The 17916-nt window shown below is 50.0% G+C and overlaps 1 protein-coding gene across 3 annotated transcripts in view; it reads left to right on the top strand.

Annotated features, from left to right (window-relative positions):
* Nucleotides 1-14064, top strand: part of LOC139049036 (cell death abnormality protein 1-like) — a 29536-nt gene extending 15472 nt beyond the window's left edge. For all 3 annotated transcript variants that reach the window (XM_070524117.1, XM_070524118.1, XM_070524116.1), the window contains 4 exons: nucleotides 3804-3935; nucleotides 5615-5749; nucleotides 10094-10216; nucleotides 13433-14064. In XM_070524117.1, the coding sequence (XP_070380218.1) occupies nucleotides 3804-3935; nucleotides 5615-5749; nucleotides 10094-10216; nucleotides 13433-13617 (575 nt within the window). In that variant the 3' untranslated portion in view covers nucleotides 13618-14064. The remainder of the gene's footprint in view (nucleotides 1-3803; nucleotides 3936-5614; nucleotides 5750-10093; nucleotides 10217-13432) is intronic.
* Nucleotides 14065-17916: the final 3852 nt, after the last annotated feature.

Raw genomic sequence — 17916 nt, 5'->3', positions numbered from 1 at the left:
GGCTCTGGAGTTCGGAGGGTACGGTAACTTAACGCGCCCGTTGATTGCGATAGCAAAATTGTTAGACAGCTATGGGAAGTAAGGTTAGTAGTTTTATATCGGCCGCACGAACTGCAAACGTTCGCTTACCATAACTAAACAACGAGCATGGCGTCACGCGCGCACAGACCCGCATGAGCACATATCTCGCTCGGTGACCGCGGACACTCGCTGTCAGAACGCTGGGCGTGAGGAAACGCGGCAGCAGTGGCGAGCGAATTCTCATTCGCGAAACCTCTCGCTTCAACGCAAACCGGGCGCGCGAGAGCACAGCGCACACGGAGCCATCAGTCATATGGGTCGGTTTAAAGCCCCTTAAACTCCGTAAAGTACTGCCACGCTTTGAAGAATGCCGCCTCCTCCTCGCGCGCGCTGGCCGAAGCCGACGCCGCGTCGCTATTGGCCTAATAGCATCACATGGGCCCTCGCGCCATGCATCAGCGCCATTTTTGCTCGAGAAGCGTCTACGGAGTGGCGACGAGCTCATGTTGGCGCCGTTGCTACGCTCGAGCAGTGTAGGCGGCGCCACGGTCGAGGAGAGAGCGTGAAAGAGAGGAGAAACGAGGAGGAGCGAAGGCGAAGGAGGAGAGTGTCACTATTTACGAAGTTTAAGGGGCTTTAGGTCGGTTAGCCTTCGAACCCACCGTGCATTACTTCTAAGATAACGACGCGCGCGCCTGCGCCGTCTGCAGCAGAAGCCGAAGTAGAAGCGGAGACGCGCGCTACTCTCCCCCTGCACCTTCTCCCTTTTCCCTCGTAGTGTGCGCGCGAAAAGTCGGCACGCCCACTTGACGCGTTCCTCCCTCGCGCGCGCGAGAAGCCGCCGCACCTAAAGCCTCCATCGTAAAGTAGCGACTCTCTCCTCCTCAGCCTTCACTCCTCCTCGTTTCTCCTCTCTTTCACGCTCCCTCCTCGACCGTGGCGCCGCCTACACTGCTCGAGCGTAGCAGCGGCGCCCACATGCGCTCCTCGCCACTCCGTTGGCACTTCTCGAGCGAAAATGGCGCTGATGCACGGCGCGAGGGCCCACGTGATGCTATTAGGCCAATAGCGACGCGGCGTCGGCCTCGGCAAGAGCGCGCGAGGAGGAGGTGGCATTCTTCAAAGCGTGGCACTACTTTACGAAGTTTAAGGGGTTTTAGCCACACCAAGCCACCATACTTCTCGGGTCGTCCTCGCATGCTTTCCATCACCCCTACAACATGAGGCGCGCGACCGCGATTTCTTTTTATGCGAAGCATATTACGAGAGCTCAACCCAGCTCCTCAGGCGCGGCGGTGTCGCCTTCAATACCACGTGACACCGTGACGTCACTACAGAGTAGAAACGGGGCTCCAACTCGCGCCGTCGCTCGCGGCGTTATATAAGCAGCTGCACTTGCCTCTGCTAGACACTCACGGGGTGAGATGCCTCCTGGAGACAGAGCTGCTCGTTGGAATGAGAAGCGAAGGTTGCGGCGTGCTACAGAGACTGCTTTTCTAGGTGGCTTTGGCTCAACTCTTGCAAGATGGGCTGGGTGGGAATCGAACCAGGGTCTCCGGAGTGTGAGACGGAGACGCTACCACTGAGCCACGAGTACGATGCTTCAAAGCGGTACAAAAGCGCCTCTAGTGAATGCGGTGTTGCCCTAGAAACGAGCTGTTTCTAAGGCTCAGGCGTGCGTCGCTTGCTCAGGCGCACATTTCGTTGCCGCGCCGAACGCTGCGTTGCTCGACGCTCACCGCGTCCAATGCGGGGCGCATAGTCGCTGCGCCGTAGCCCATTGTCTTACACCCCTTGGCGGGTCGACGGGAACGCTGTCGCGTTCCACTCTTGAAGGCGAAGCAGAGTAACGCATGAGTTCTTTCTTCGTCTAGCCGAACCAAATATAGCCAAGCAACAGCAGTTCACCAGGCTAAACAGTGGTTCAACAACTAAAATAAAGACTAGTATGCTTCGCATCCTGGGCTTAACCTTAGCTAAGCCACAGCCATTTTTTGCAGTGGGACTTTATAAGGAACATCACGCCGACACCAACGGCGGAAATTTGCATGCAGTATCACTATAAGTGCTATCGCAATAATAATGTGGAGTAGTAAAACAGCTGCACGAGGACCGATGGAAGGCGAGGACGAGGAGCCTTGGGAAAAAAATAAAATTTCTTATCCTTTGAAGTACAAATTGCCGTACTACGTTCCTCTCTCCCGCACCCTTTATGGGAAATACTTGAATCCGCTGTGTAGCTTCCAGCGCGCTAGCGGAGCAGTAGCAGTACGATAACTCGACTTATAGTAGAAGGATTCAAAAAATTTTTTTGGTATGGGATTCGTGGGACGACTTACGTTAATAGTGAGACCATCTTATGATTCGTTAGAAACGTGTTTCAGCGCTCTTTTAAGCACTGAGTGAAAGGAAGCAGAAACGTGGAACATGGTTGGTATAAAGAAACAAATGAAGCAATGAATAAATAAATGTGCAATGACTGAATGGATGTTGTAAAGGCGGTAGAGATGGGCAAATTTTTAATTGTTGGCCGGCAGGGTAGCTGTTGCTGCTGCCACGACTCATCCCAAATTGGCACGACGTCACTACTTCCGGCTTCACTTCTGCGGACGAAGTAACTATAGCCCGCGCAATTCAGCAAAGTTACGGCGCTAGTCTGTTCGTTGGTAAATGCTTGCTACTGGTCTGGTGCACCGGGCTGCTCAGCGCTTCTTGCACGCGCGGTACACACGTCAAGGTGTTCAAAAAGATTGGCTGAAGGCTTAGCTTGGTTAAGCCTGGAAGATTGCGATAGCAATACCCTCGAGTGCGCCTTGGTTCGGCTGATGGTGCGGACATGGCAGCCCTTTGTTAAACGTATGGCTATACATCATCCGACATAGCGCAAGGCAGCGCGCCGACCACTGCGAGCAGCCGAGCTGTAGCCCCATTTATCCTCCTAGCGTAACGTCGCACCAGCGAGCGCCCTCTCTCGGTAGCGCCGCAGCAGCGGCGCGCAAAGCTTCGCCTCCACCATCGATGCCGCGAGCTGGGGCCCCGTCTCTCGGTCTGACGTGACGTCACACGGTCACGTGACGCGCAGCTGTGTAAGGAGGCGCCACGACCACCGATGGGCCGAAAGTGCGAGCAGTATCGCTTTCGCAATAAAAATGTACAAGCTGCGCAGGTGTCCCGCGCACGAAGATAATATAGAGTTTTAGCTCAGCGGGTTTACGTTTCGCTCCGCTCGCGGTCTCCACCGCTGCGCCAGCGGAGCGGCTCACGAAAAAAGAATTTTAGCCCGGAATTTTAGCCCGGCCACCATAGCCCGGCGGATCACTCACCCGCTCGAGCGGGGCGTTCTGCTTCCCCACCTAGTGGTCCGAATAGGAGTTACTGAGAAATGAATTTGAATTACGCTTGCTTTTATATTGCGAGAAATGTTGAATAAAAATATATTACATGTTCTCAGTACATTATTTGTTAATAATATACTGAGTACTAATGTACGGGTCAGCGCCGCAGTCGCCGTCGTCGATGCAGAACTGCCGGCGTTCATGTTCGCGGCTGCCATCTTGCATTTCCCATACACGCCCGCGCGCGCTTACGCACGCTCGCGCGCTGTGTATACCCTCCGCTGGGGAGTGCTTTCCAGCGGGCGTAAACGCTGCTCCGTAAAACCGCTGGCCGCCTCAGCGTTGTGCGCATGCGCAGTCGTGTCTCCGCTCGCCCGCTCCGCTCCGCTAGCCGTAAACCCGCTGGGCTAAAACTCTCTAATGACACGCGCTCGCGTGCTGCCGCAGTGTGCACCACCGACGCGGACTGCGGCTTCTGGCTCCACGCGCATTGCGCGCGCATTCGACCGGGTTCAACGCTCAGGGGCTGCCGCTGCGCCAAGGACACGGCCTTGCTTTTGGGGTCCTGCAATCCAATCGGTAAAGCTTTTTTTTTAATTATGGGGTTTTACGTGGCAAAACTACTTTCTGATTATGAGGCACGCCGTAGTGGGAGGACTCCGGAAATTTCGACCACCTGTGGTTCTCTTAACGTGCACCTATAAAGCTAAGTATGCACGGGTGTTTTTCGCATTTCGCTCCCCCATCGATATGCGACCGCCGTGGCCGGGATTCCATCCCGCGACCTCATGCTCAGCAGCCAAACACCGTAGCCACTGAGCAACCACGGCGGGTATCAGTAAAGCTGTGGTCGGTGCAGAAAAGATGGAAAAAAAGGACACTGGACTTGACCTATAAGTAAGAGTGACAGGAAGGTACACGACCCTTCTGGTTACCCCGTAGGTTCCTCCGCGTTCTCATTTCGGACTAATACATTATTTCGATGTGCATCTTGCTTATTATACTATATTTGTGTTCAGTGTCGTCTGTGGATCGACCATGCAGATCTTTTGAACACACGTATCGAATACTTATGGGAGGTTCAGCTTAGTGAACCCTCATGGAGCTACGTAGTGTCGTTCTTTTAGCTTCCCTCGAGATACACCACGGGGTCTTTGACTTATCTTTTAAGGACACAAATGCTGTGTCGTTTTTTTTTTTACAACCAACGTTGTTTCTAATCTCATGTGGCCCTGCTGCTGTGAGCGGAGATCTAAAGCGATCGCTTTCTTTGCCTACTTCTCCAGGTTTTCGTGGTTGGCCTGTCTAACAAAGGAAGCGCGTGCGAGCGCATCGAGTTTCCGTAGAGGGCACTTGCAGACTCGCAGGTGACGTCAGCGCTGACGTCATAACCTCTCCCGAGTAGACAGATCGCTCAACCCCCGCGCGCGCCAGTTAATGTTAAGTGTTTGCTTAAGCTTTCGCTGGATTCATATTGAGGAGGGAAAGTGTATAGAATACATTGAAAAGTGCTGAACTATACGCTGTCCTGAAGCAAAACTGGGCCGTAACCACCATGGTGAAGCGGAGGGGGAAGGGGAAGAGGAGGAGGAGTCTTGCCTTAGTAAAGCCATATCGCTTTGTGGTGCAACCCTACTGAGGTGAAATAAGGTATCACGGTACCGCGCAGTGTGCCCGTGACGCGCAAGCGCGCGCAGCGGTCGAGTCACCACACAGTTTAAGTATGCTTCCGCATACTTAGATATCTAGGTCACCACACAATCTTAAGTATGCTTCCGCATACTTAGAGATCTAAGTCACCACATAACCTTAAGTATGCTTCCGCATACTTAGAGATCTAAGCCACCACACAATCTTAAATATGCACCCGCATACTTAGAGATCTAAGTCACCACACAATCTTAAGTATGCTACCGCATACTTAGATATCTAAGTCATGACACAATCTTAAGTATGCTTCCGCATACTCAGGGTTCTAAGTCACGACACAATCTTATCTAAGTCACCACACAATCTTAAGCATGCTTCTGCATACTTAGAGTTCTAAGTCACCACACAATCGTAAGCATGCTTCCGCGTACTTAGACCTCTTAAGTCACCACAATCTCAAGTACGCTAACGCATACCAGGAGAACTAGCGGTGCCAAGTTGTGGCCTAGTTTTCGTTCACCGTCCTTCGCAACGCACCTCTTGCTTGCCTATGGTCCCCCGGAGCACGTCCTAACCGGCCAGATTTGGTTATTCGCCCTTTCTTTCAGACAACCTGGGACCGTGCCCCTACGGTCGCTGCGCCACCGAGTATTCCGAATGCGACCCGGACACCTCGCTGTGCCGGTGCCAGAAGGGATACGAGCTGCGAATCTACGGCAATACCTGGATCTGCGAGAAACAAGGTCACGCATTGGTCTGCCTTGTGTCACGCATCGCCTTGCCCTTGAAGCGTGTAATCTTTTTATTTTTATTTGCCACTCACCCCCGGCGACAAATAAAGTCAATATTGTGGAGAGGGAAAGGTGGCACAAGTGTCTACAAGTTGAGGTTGTTAACCGAAAGTCAATGAATGACCCAAGAGAACGCTTTAGCTCGGGGACTCCGGCATAAGTACGTGGGATCTAAAAGCCGTTTTTATGGGAAAACACTGCACGGAATTTTATTAGGTCTTGATTAGGATTAGATTATAAATATTAAAGAATTTAAAAAATTAAATTGTGGGGTTTTACGTGCCAAAACCACTTTCTGATTATGAGGCACGCCGTAGTGGAGGGCTCCGGAAATTTCGACCACCTGGGGTTCTTTAACGTGCACCTAAATCTAAGTACACGAGTGTTTTCGCATTTCGCCCACATCGAAATGCGGCCGCCGTAGCCGGGCTTCGATCCCCCGACCTCGTGCTCAGCAGCCCAACACCATAGCCACTGAGCAACCACGGCGGGTAAATATTAAAGAAAGCTAGTTTACAACTCTAACCCAGCAATAACTGATAACACAATTCTATAAACAGCACGTAATACATCTAAAGCGGACAGAATTGATATATTATACACAGCTCTGCAAGATACTAATGACATGCAAGTAGAATTTTCGTACAGCCCTTGTTAACGTTGTAACTATTTCACGCAAACTGTAAGGTAATATATTTGTCTACTCTAAACGCTCTAACAGATGCAGTTTAGAGAACCGTGATATCTGCTTTTCGCGCAGAGTTACGCTGTTGTAGACGTCGTGCTTTTATTTATTTTTTCCTCATATGACCAAGTTTCGACAGTTCTTGTTAAACATTCCAAGCCGTAAATCAGAATTTCACTTGCTGCATTTGAATAACCGGCATCGGAGCTGGCCCCGATCTAATGCTTCCTCTTAACTGCGTAGTACCAAATGTAAGTCACATCAATTACAATTCATCTCCCAATAGAGAAGAAAATAAAACGCTATATAGACATAACCGTCTAACACAATCCGTACACGTTTCTTTAGCCACCTGCCTGCTCTCCTAAGTTCTCGTGTTACGGGACGCCATCGGGCAAAAAAAAAATGGCTGTAGCTTAGCTAAGGTTAAGCCCAGGATGCGAAGCATACTAGCCTTTATTTTAACGCGACAGCGTTAAGGAGCTCGTGTCGCAGAAAAGCCGGTGTCGTCGGCTCAGGCATGCGGCACTTGCTCAGGCGCACATTTCGTTGTCGCGCCGAACGCTGCGTTGCTCGACGCTCACCGCGTCCGATGCGGGGCGCGTAGTCGCTGCGCCGTAGCAAAGCCACCTAGAAACAGTCTCTGTAGCACGCCGCAACGTTCGCTTCTCATTCCAACGAGCAGCTCTGTCTCCAGGAGGCATCTCATCTCGTGAGTGTCTAGCAGAGGCAAGCGCAGCTGCTTATATACCGCCGCGACGCCGCGAGCGACGGCGCGAGTTGGAGCCCCGTTTCTCCTCTGTCGTGACGTCACGGTGTCACGTGGTATTGAAGGCGACACCGCCGCGCCTGAGGAGCTGGGTTGAGCTCTAGTAATATGCTTCGCATAAAAAAAAAAGGATGTTCCACATCCGCCCACCAAGGCTTTGGCCTGCGCTGGCAAGCAGTACGAGGGTTCAATTTTGTAAACATGTTTACCCAAGTTAGTGGATGTATTGGTAGACGTCGCCGTAACACAATTGGTAGTGCAACGCACGAGTAATGCGGAAGCTATCGATTCGACTCTAGCCGGCGGTAAGTTATCTTGTCGTCCGCTTTCATTTTCCTTTTCGTGATTATTTTACAAATTTGCATATAAGCCGCACTTAATTTCCCCTTATTCCTTTCTTGGCTTTTTATATATATATATATATATATATATATATATATATATATATATATATATATATATATATATATATATATATATACACACTCAAATTTAATCCGCAGCCCACCTTCTCGCGGCGTCCGCCGTCGCAAACAGTGCAGCATCCGAGTCGTATAATGACATCAATTCAATTATTGATCGAGTCCATAGAAACTCCTTTTACACATTTATCAAACCGAAGTCCAGAAATACTATCCACAAGGACTTTAATTCCTAATAGGCAATTTCTCAAGACGGTACTCACATAGGACATCTTGATCGTGGTCGTTTGGTCACATTGACACTGCGCGCATACTGAGACACCCGTATCATACGGGTACACTGTTGCTCGTGTGTATGTGCCTGTGCGTAGTGTTACCATGTACACCTGCCAACCTTCGAACTTTAATGTTCGCAAGAATTCCGCGGCTGGGAGAAGGGTGGGGTGTGTGTGGGGGGGGGGGGGGGGCGGGGTATGTAGCACACATTTTTGAAAGCTGAATTGGCCCTGAGCACGCACCATGGTGGCATACATACGCGCTTTATTATCAATGATTTAGCTTTACACGCAGGACAGGAAAAGTAGCAAGCTTGGCACAGCAGAGGCTGACAAGGGACGTATTGTTTTCTCAGTGCTTTTTTAGAGCGCAGCTCTTTGGCGTCCGTTCCTGGGTTTCGCGTCGTCGTCGTCGGCGTTGTCGTCGGCCTCGTAACCAGCTCGCCGACGAATCTGCTGCTCCGCCGCCGCGCATGCGCGCTGTCGGCTCTCCGGGCGAGGGAGGATGATGGAAGGGAGGAGGAGAGACTGTGGAGGAGGGCTGGCTACACAAATGGCTCTTTGGCGTCCGTTCCTGGGTTTCGCGTCGTCGTCGGCGTCGTCGTCGGCGTTGTCGTCGGCCTCGTAACCAGCTCGCCGACGAATCTGCTCCGCCGCCGCGCATGCGCGCTGTCGGCTCTCCGGGCGAGGGAGGATGATGGAAGGGAGAAGGAGAGACTGTGGAGGAGGGCTGGCTACACAAATGGCTCTTTGGCGTCCGTTCCTGGGTTTCGCGTCGTCGTCGGCGTCGTCGTCGGCGTTGTCATCGGCCTCGTAACCAGCTCGCCGACGAATCTGCTCCGCCGCCGCGCATGCGCGCTGTCGGCTCTCCGGGCGAGGGAGGATGATGGAAGGGAGAAGGAGAGACTGTGGAGGAGGGCTGGCTACACAAATGGCTCTTTGGCGTCCGTTCCTGGGTTTCGCGTCGTCGTCGGCGTTATCGTCGGCGTTATCGTCGGCCTCGTAACCAGCTCCGCCCCCCTTTCATCCCCCCAGCGCTAGCAGCGACCGACTGATACCGCTTTCGTGAGTCCGCTACCGCACTCACGAAAGACGTCGTGCACATCCTGCAACTCGCATTAACCGTCCGTCGATCCACACCGATGTTAGTAGTGGGGGACTTTAATGTTGACATAAAGACAAACAGCAATTTCCTAACACTTATGCGGGAGAACATCCCGCTCCTCTCGCTCGTAACGCGTCCCACGGCTGTGACAACCTCGCGAGGCACTTGTAGAGATCTCGTCTTTGAGAATCAAGCATTGGTGTATCAAGTCGAACATATATCAGTCTATTTCTCCGACCACAAAGCTTCCTTCATGACTGTCAAGAACTGTTAGTGGAGTCTTTGTTAAAGGAATACGTGTGAAAAATAAAAAAAAATTCTGTGATAGCGCATACATGTGTTGCTCGATTTCTTTGCCTCAATCTATCGAAAAGGTGAAACAGCTTATTTGCTGCGCTCAAATTTCGCATTAGGAAGTAACGTAATCGTCGGTAATTTTTTTTTTCGTTCACAGTGACTTTTTTAGCGATTTTGATGACGCCGATTTCTCGTTGTTCAGGAGCTCGCCTTAATAAATTTGCTCGAACCAATTAGGCGGCCTGCTGTAATAAATGGCGTCTCGCGCTACAACTAGAAAGCGGCGCGAGTACCATCGCAATTTATTTTTTCTCGTGCATTTTTTTTGTTCGCAATCTCGCATCCGCCTCTGTTTCAAAGCCTTTAAAACTTTCTCTTGAATTGAATTTATCTTCTCTTAACGCATGACGTAGCATTCGCAAAATAGCAGAACGAACTAAAATTCGTAAACCTCAGGAAAATATTAGGATGAGTTGGCAGGTACGGCTATGCGACGCCAACTGCTTTCCTATGGGGAATGTCTGGTGTACTGACAGTATATGGACCCCCTACCGAAAAATTGGTATCCTTGAACTTCAATCGCGAGTGTTTACAGAGTGTAGGGGGGTACAGACTACACGGTAGCGAACGAGTGCGTTAGATGTCACCTGTGAATGGAGTTATTGATGTTAATTTGTATTCTATAGCCTGTAGGTCTATAGGCTACCTAATTCTAGGCACTGCCCTGTGCTACGCACGTGCAGACACCGAGACAGTGGACCGCGCCTGCATGGAGAGCACCCAGTGCTACCCCGGAGAGGTATGCGACGACGGCTTCTGCAAATGTCCGAAAGGCAAGGAGCTCAGCAGAGAACTTGTGTGCGTAGGTGAGTGCCCGCGTCCATCTTATATGTTGTGGGAGTCCTTCGGTCTACCGGGGCGCAGTCGCTGCTGTGCCTAAGGCTCTGGACTTATTCGCCATTGCGAGGAAAACCTCTCCCAAATGCCTACCCCTCGACCGCGCGCCGTTTTCCCCGGGCGCCGCGGCCGCGTCCCGTGACGTCATGCTACGCGGCCCTGCGATTGGGTCGTGGGGCGTGACGTAGGGAAGAAGCCCCGACGGGGGACGATCGCCGTGCGCGGGAGAGTGGTGCTGCGACAGGGACGAGCGCCGGTCACGAGAGGCAAGCTGCAAGGTACGTGAGCGACCAGCTATTTGCGTCCCCCAACGCCCCGGCCTGGGGACGTTCACGTGCTTTGTCAGCTTGCGTAAGTGTGGCTTGCTGAGTGGCTTTGCGTTCCGCCCTTGCGGTATTCGCAGGTGCTCAGTGCGTCACATTTTGCGTGTCCGAACCGTCGCAGACCATTGTCGGTGACGGGAAGCGCTAGGTAGCGTTTGCGAACGCATTTCGGCCCGCGCGCGTAAACCATTGTTCGACGCGGCGTGTAACCCGCCTTCCTCGCCATCGGGAACCGCGGGCGCCCAGTGTACTCCGTGTGTTTGGGTGCAGTCTGGCACATGTTGGCCATTGGGGATCAATAAACGCCTTATCTGTCCTGGACGCCGTGTGTTCCTGGGAGAGCGCCCATGCGTACGGCCAGAGCCGTCCAGGTCTTTCGGCTCGGTGCTCGAACCTGCGGTGGGTCTATCGCCGTGCGCCGTCGTGCCGCGTCGTGAGGCTCCACTTCTCGGGGGCCACTTGGCGACGCCGTGCGCGGAGACGTACTGTGAGCCCACAATGTATAACAGAACTGATGGTTCACGAGTACTGGGCATGTAGCCTAAAAATGCTGTGTCTGTAGAACGTGCCCACAATCGCCTCAGCAATCACCTCATCGAACAGAAAGTAATGATTTACGACTGGATCGAAGGAGCCATGGGTACTGTTGCTGTAAAGGCATCTATAAATGATTCTGGAACTATCAAAAACAGAAACATCAGATAACAGTATCACTAAGCAGTAACTTGTCAGTGCTGCGAAAAGGTCGTAAAAGCTAACGCTGTATGTAAAAGGCGTCTGCGAACACCTATAAAGCCTTCCTTACTAATACTTTAGAAATGCACCCAAGTACTGTGAAAGTGCCTTGAGTTACTCGAGTACTGTGTCGAGCCCAAAAAAACGCGATCTCTGAAAAGGGCGCACGCAGACGCCCACGGTGTTGCGGTATATACGCAATCGCGTTTTGTGAATTACCGGATTAACGCGCGCGTAAACGCAAGCGGTAGGTTTGGTGGCGCTAGTTGTTGACACAGAGCTAGTTTTGGAGCAGCCAAGCTTATTCTACATCGCTGCTGGCGTAAATTTTCTGCAGTGGTGTAACCGTTAACACGTCGCCTTTTAAAATGTTTTTCTTCTTTTTTGACAAATACATTCACAAAGACGTGTCGATAAGGCATTGGGTTCGGCGAAGGCGAAGCCTGACAAGATGTCGCTGTACCGGCGTCCGGTAGCCCGGTACTACGCAAAAGCCATTCCGTGTATACCGGGATACCGGACACACTAAAATTATCAATCGTTGCCGAAAGCGCGTGAGCGGAGTGCTTAAGTATCATAAAACGCTTGCGTTAGCGTTAGCGCACGACGCAACGCTAACGCTGAGATATATGGGCTACACCAGGCGACACAAACTAGTCTTGAAACAGCGGCAAGGAGCGAAACGCTAACGCTAGCACAAGCATGTACGGCGCCGTATAGATGTAAAAAAACTAAGTACTGACGCTTAAAACCCACGTGAAATGTCGAGCTAATCCATTTTTGAATCGGCAAGTGTGTCAACAAGTCAAGCCGATCCAAAGCACCGACCACAGATCACTTTGTTTCGCCGTGGTAAACGTGACGCGTCTCGGCTTGAGTATGGTGGCCGTTATGCTTTGAAACGGGCGAGTGAACCAGAAAAAACTAGATACAGGCCTTGGAGCCGTCACCATGCGGATACAGCAAGTACGAGCAATCTCTCTCGTTAAGCCTACACACACCGCTATTCGAATAACGTATTGCGATAACAGCGCCAGTTTATCACCAGTATATCCCGCCGTCGAAGCACGATTACACAGATATCAAGCAATTATGAGCATTAGTGGCGAACGAATACAGGGCGCGCTGATGACTCGACAGATGCGAAGCGCGCGGCTTTCACATCGACGGCTGACACCATGCTTCCCTACATAAAGCTCCCCTCGCCTGCGTTAGAGGTGAACGCTAACTCCCGGAAATAGCGTAGGTACAGGTGCCGACAAAAGTAGTGTACTCCACGCAGCGGGAGCCGGAGCAGGGGCACACTGCATCGCGACCCCACCTACAGGCGGCATCTGGGATCGACATGCCTGCAGATAATAAAGGGCGCCTATTGGCTGTCTCGATCCCAGATGCTGCCTGTAGGTGGCGTTGCGATGCGGTTTTCCGTAACTACTTAAGAGGAAAAAACTAAATCAGGAAAGAAACCATTTATGATAACTCAAAGGGAAGCTCATTACTTTTCGAAGCGAGATCAGGAAGCCTTAGAACACGCACCTATAAAGCGAGATATAAGAAGGAAGAAGAAGCATGTGCTTGCTGCGGTAAAGCTAGGGAAACTACGGAGCATGTTTCATTAGAATGTGAAGACGTCTACCCAGCGGTCGATTTAGGCACCACTGGCCTCCTTGAAGCCCTTGGGTTCAGAGGGAGCAGTGGTGAAGCAAACATGTCCGCAATAGACATTAGTAAGAGGCGACTGGAGGATTGGTGGAAGAAAAGTAGGGAAACGACAAAAGACGGAGACGTACAAAAGCACAGTTCGCAGTAGGGGATCAGAAAATTTGGGCGTGGTAGTTCATAGTGTTTTTTTTTTCTTTTTTCATCGTTTAACCTAGGTAGAATATTAGGCAGTATAGTAGCAAGAGCTTGGTGGCGCAGCCCACCGCCCCGTTCTAAAGGGGACGCTCATAACATCCATCCGTTGCTCCGGCTCCCGCTGCGTACCACTTTTGTCGGCGCCTGTACATGAGATGCCCCAGCACCGTTTACACGCAGCGCATGCACGGCGTGGAGTGCGCATGCTCTAACGCTAACTCCTTGCGTCCGCTGCTACGCGTTACCCTAAAACTCTCTGTTATCGCGCAGAGATCAAGCTGCCGAAGACATCCACCAACCTGCGTCTCTTCCTCTGGTTGTCGGCCGCCATGCTGGCGCTGATCGTGGTGTTCATCACGTTCGGCGGCTGCCTCTACCTGCTGGCGCAGCGGGCCGAGAACGAGCAAATGGAGATCGCCAAGATGTTCGAACCGCCGGAAGAAGTACCGTCCTAGACAGTCGATTCCTTATAACGGGACTCCGTGGAAGTACTATTCGTGAAATCTTGCAGCTGCGTATAATTCGTTTTTATTCCATAGTGATTCGCGCTTTTTGATTAGTAAATTACCGTTCCTTATAGCTGAAGGCGTTCAACCCATTTTTGAACCGGGTACAGTGAAACGCAACGTCGAGCAAACTGATTGTTCAGAAGAACATTCGTTGTAATCTTAGTATCAGACAAATATTACGTATAATACGTGCCCGTGCAGACATTTATTATTTATATTCATTTGAGTCTGCTGAGAAGTGCCACCTGCAGTACATAGGACGTGAAGTGGACAAACCATATAATTAAATATTCGAGGAGTTTAATGGAGTGAGACATTGTCACGACACGAGGGGACATTGTCAGTGTATTCCAGATTTGTTGTCAACTCATTAAAGATTATAGAGCCGTTTCAGTGCTTGTCCGTGGTACTTGTTTCTTCGTGTCCTAGTTTTATTCGCGCTGTTCAACCTCAGTTATAAATTATGAATCTAATGCATCGCTATGCGCGTCTGCTTCAGAAGAACTTCACTTTGGCCCAGTTGGTATTTACTGCATATCATATTGACCGCAAATAAAGACGGGGACATTGGGAGAAAACACATAAACACCCGTGCTGTTTATGTGTTCTCTCCCTACGTCCCCGTCTTTATTTGCGGTCAATATGATGAGCTATGCACCCGCCGTGGTTGCTCAGTGGCTATGGTGTTGGGCTGCTGAGCACGAGGTCGCGGGATCGAATCCCGGCCACGGCGGCCGCATTTCGATGGGGGCGAAATGCGAAAACACCCGTGTACTTAGATTTAGGTGCACGTTAAAGAACCCCAGGTGGTCAAAATTTCCGGAGTCCTCCACTACGGCGTGCCTCATAATCAGAAAGTGGTTTTGGCACGTAAAACCCCAAGTATTATTATTATGATGCGCTATGCGCGTGTCTACCTCAACCTTCCATGCTATTCTGAACGCTGCACAATGATAAGAGCATGCTGCTTACCATGCTGGGCGCACTTAATCATCTTTATTTTATTTGACACCACACGATTGTCGTGATGCAGTACACCAAACGCGACGTTAAAGGTCACCTGACTAGGCCTCTCGCACCAGGTTGTACATTCACCACACAAAGGCATTGGTAAAAACATCCTAAACAGCCATAGAGTTTCTCACTACATTACCTATTTAGGGAAATCTGGCGCTGCTGCGCTGTGGTATGCATGGGAATGCCGGTATATTGTGGATTCGGATCGGCATCGTTCTCGTAGAGACAGGACACCTTGAAGACGCGCTTGGCAAGTGCCGTTCCGTCTGTCACAATGATTCATTTTCTGCTAGAGCAGCACGTGAAAAGCTGTTTTAGCTTTATTATTACGAAAAGGTTACGACAAGGTTCGCGCTCGCTTTGAAACAGTTGGTCGTCTGTTCTTGCTTTTCTTCGCTTGGTCATGCATCGTGGGTGAGTAAAGATGTAATATGCGTGAATGGAAACATTTTATGAAGATTTTACTTTGAGAACGCGTTATTTGCGTAGCCATATCCACGTTTTAGACGAAGCCTCTTACAACACCAGCCAACACGAGCCTCGCAGACACATATACCGTCATTCCCATGACGGCACGGTGCCCCCTTAAGAAGCTCCCATAGACGGTGGCGCCAGATTACCCTCTAGGTGTCATAGTGAGAAACTCTATGTAAACAGCTATAGATATGTATAGTGGGATAAAATATACAACAATATAGTAGCAAGGCAAAAGAAAGAGCTGCATCACATGAAAAACATGTATGCTTGTCTATCAAAGGTGATATTCGGAAAATCGTCGAACGTATCGTAGATGCAAAAGTTCGGGGTGCGCGCACCTCAGAAGTTGCACTGTGATTGCATTGCACTGTAATAACTTCTACCTACTTATCGTTCAGATCGCGCTTGCCTCTCTCTAGATCCTTGGGGCGTTGTATGGTATGGTATGAAAAACTTTATTTAGGTCCTGAGGGATCAGTCTGGGACTGATGCGGGCCACTCCCACGTCGGTACAGAGAGGCCGAGCCCCTCTGCTATCACACGGGCCCTCTGGACAGCCCTGAGCTGGTCCGCCAGCACTTCACTGTGCGTTGTAGACTGTGCCAAATTTCGCGATATCGTCGAATTCGCGATCTGGTCGGCCATAATTAGCTCCGCCAGACAGCTACGCCTTCTCTGATTGGCTCAAACGGGGTAACACGTGGCGGCATTCGACGGCGTCGCAATACGTCACTTTCTGTCGAGCAGGACCGACTATAGGTTTCTTTCTGTCTCCAGTGCAGGCGGCGCCTTTGAGTAGAGTCGAATGAACTGGCTTCACGAGAGAAGCCATTCGCGCATGCGATCGCCTCATGCCGCACGATCATCATCACTAACATATCGCATGTTCCCTGCACCACGAAGACGACTCCTAAGCTCTGGTCCATTAACACAGTGGAGACCATTGCTCCCAGCGTTCCGGCCCCGTAGTTGGGGCTGAAAGGTGCACGTAGCGCAAGAATGAAAATGTAAGTCTAGAATACAGACTGAATGGGAAAAAAATAATAATAGTTCATACCATATGATGAACTGAAGAGGGAAAAATCAAGTATTTTCAATCCGCCGTTGTGAAAGATGCAAGCTTTAAACCGGTGGGCAGCTAGGGAGAAAAGAAGAGCAGAAAGAAGAAAAAGAAGTATTTAAAAAATTAAAATTAAATTATGGAGTTTTACGTGCCAAAACCACTTTCTGATTATGAAGCACGCCGTAGTGGAGGACTCCGGAAATTTTGACCACCTGCGGTTCTTTAACGTGCACCTAAATCTAAGTACACGAGTGTTTTCGCATTTCACCCCCATCGAAATGCGGCCGCAAGAAGTATTTTAATGATTGGAAAATTGAGCACTACCTACTGGAATGCCGGCGTTTCTCCTCCATGAGGAAAATGACATTAAAAATTACAGTGCGACAGCTTGGCCTGCCATTGAACACTCCGGTACTACTGTCTTTCGGAGCGTCTGAGCTTGGGCACTCACACAGGAATGTGTGCTTCGCCTTACAAAAATTTAATATTGAATCAAACCGATTTCATTGATGACCGTATTATTCTATTCATTCCTCCTCTATTGCCTCATTGATATATTATAGACAATTATTTTTTCCCTCTACGTAGCATGACAATCTACTGAACCGTTTCGATTTTCCCTCGCCTAAATTCATCTAACAAAATTTTAGATTTTTACCTCCATTTTCTGAACACATAAGCAAAGTCTGCCCGACTCTTGGCCAATCCCCGCGAGTGGGTAAGCGCCAAACTCATCAAGGACATCATTATCATCATCATCATCATGTAGAGAGGTCGGCCGGATAGTGGAGCATCTGGCCTGCTACTCTACGTAATTGAAGGGGAAGAGGGGAAGAAAAAGGGTCACAATGGGGGATGACAATGGGAGGAACGAGGTGAATGACACATTACACACTACACAAGAACAGAAATGTTCTTAAAGTTTAAGGCGGATTCACAAAGAAGGGAAGCGCAGTTGCTGCCGGATCAAAATTAGGTGTAACAACGACTTGACGAAAGCATTATGCAAAAAAGGTGAGGCGTGCGGACAGGACACAAGAGAAGTGGACAACACGAACGTCACTTGTGTCCTGTCTGCACGTCTCACCTTTTTTTGCATAATGAATCCTTACCAGCTAGCTCAGCTTTCTGTCCTTCTAAGTTGCGAAAGGAGTCAGGCATCCAGTAAGTTATGCTGTCGGATGGCAGGGCTAACTTGAAAAATAATTCAAGTTCAACAGCGGTCTTAAATGGCTCATGGCGACGACATAAATATGCATAATTATTCGATAGAGTGCCGCAGTGTGATGATGATTATTATGATTATGATGATGATGATGATGAAGCCTCAGGTAATGGCACAAACCCACTGAGGGGGATAGGCCACGAATCGGGTGGTAATATGACTCAATACATAAAATAAAATAAATTGGTTAATAAATAAATAACTCGAAAAAAGAGGGGAAAATAAATAATCCAAGATGTAAAATAAACTATGAATACATGAGATGAAGTATTGATCAATACTATAGTAAGCTTTGCGTTGATTGTGTTGAATGACGCAACACATGGGCGCTTCTTTCTTAACTTTTACAGCTTATCGTTATAAGCACGATCACAATGCTATGCGGTTCTTGTGGTTATCATTTCTTTATTGACCCGATTTGCGTTAGGTGACTCAGCTTTCAGTTCACTGCAGTTCAGCTTAT

This window comes from Dermacentor albipictus, chromosome 8, assembly GCF_038994185.2.
Source record: "Dermacentor albipictus isolate Rhodes 1998 colony chromosome 8, USDA_Dalb.pri_finalv2, whole genome shotgun sequence".
NCBI classification, from domain to species: domain Eukaryota; kingdom Metazoa; phylum Arthropoda; class Arachnida; order Ixodida; family Ixodidae; genus Dermacentor; species Dermacentor albipictus.
The sequence above is the reverse complement of the archived record's forward strand: the minus strand, read 5'-3'. Positions and strand labels throughout refer to the sequence as shown.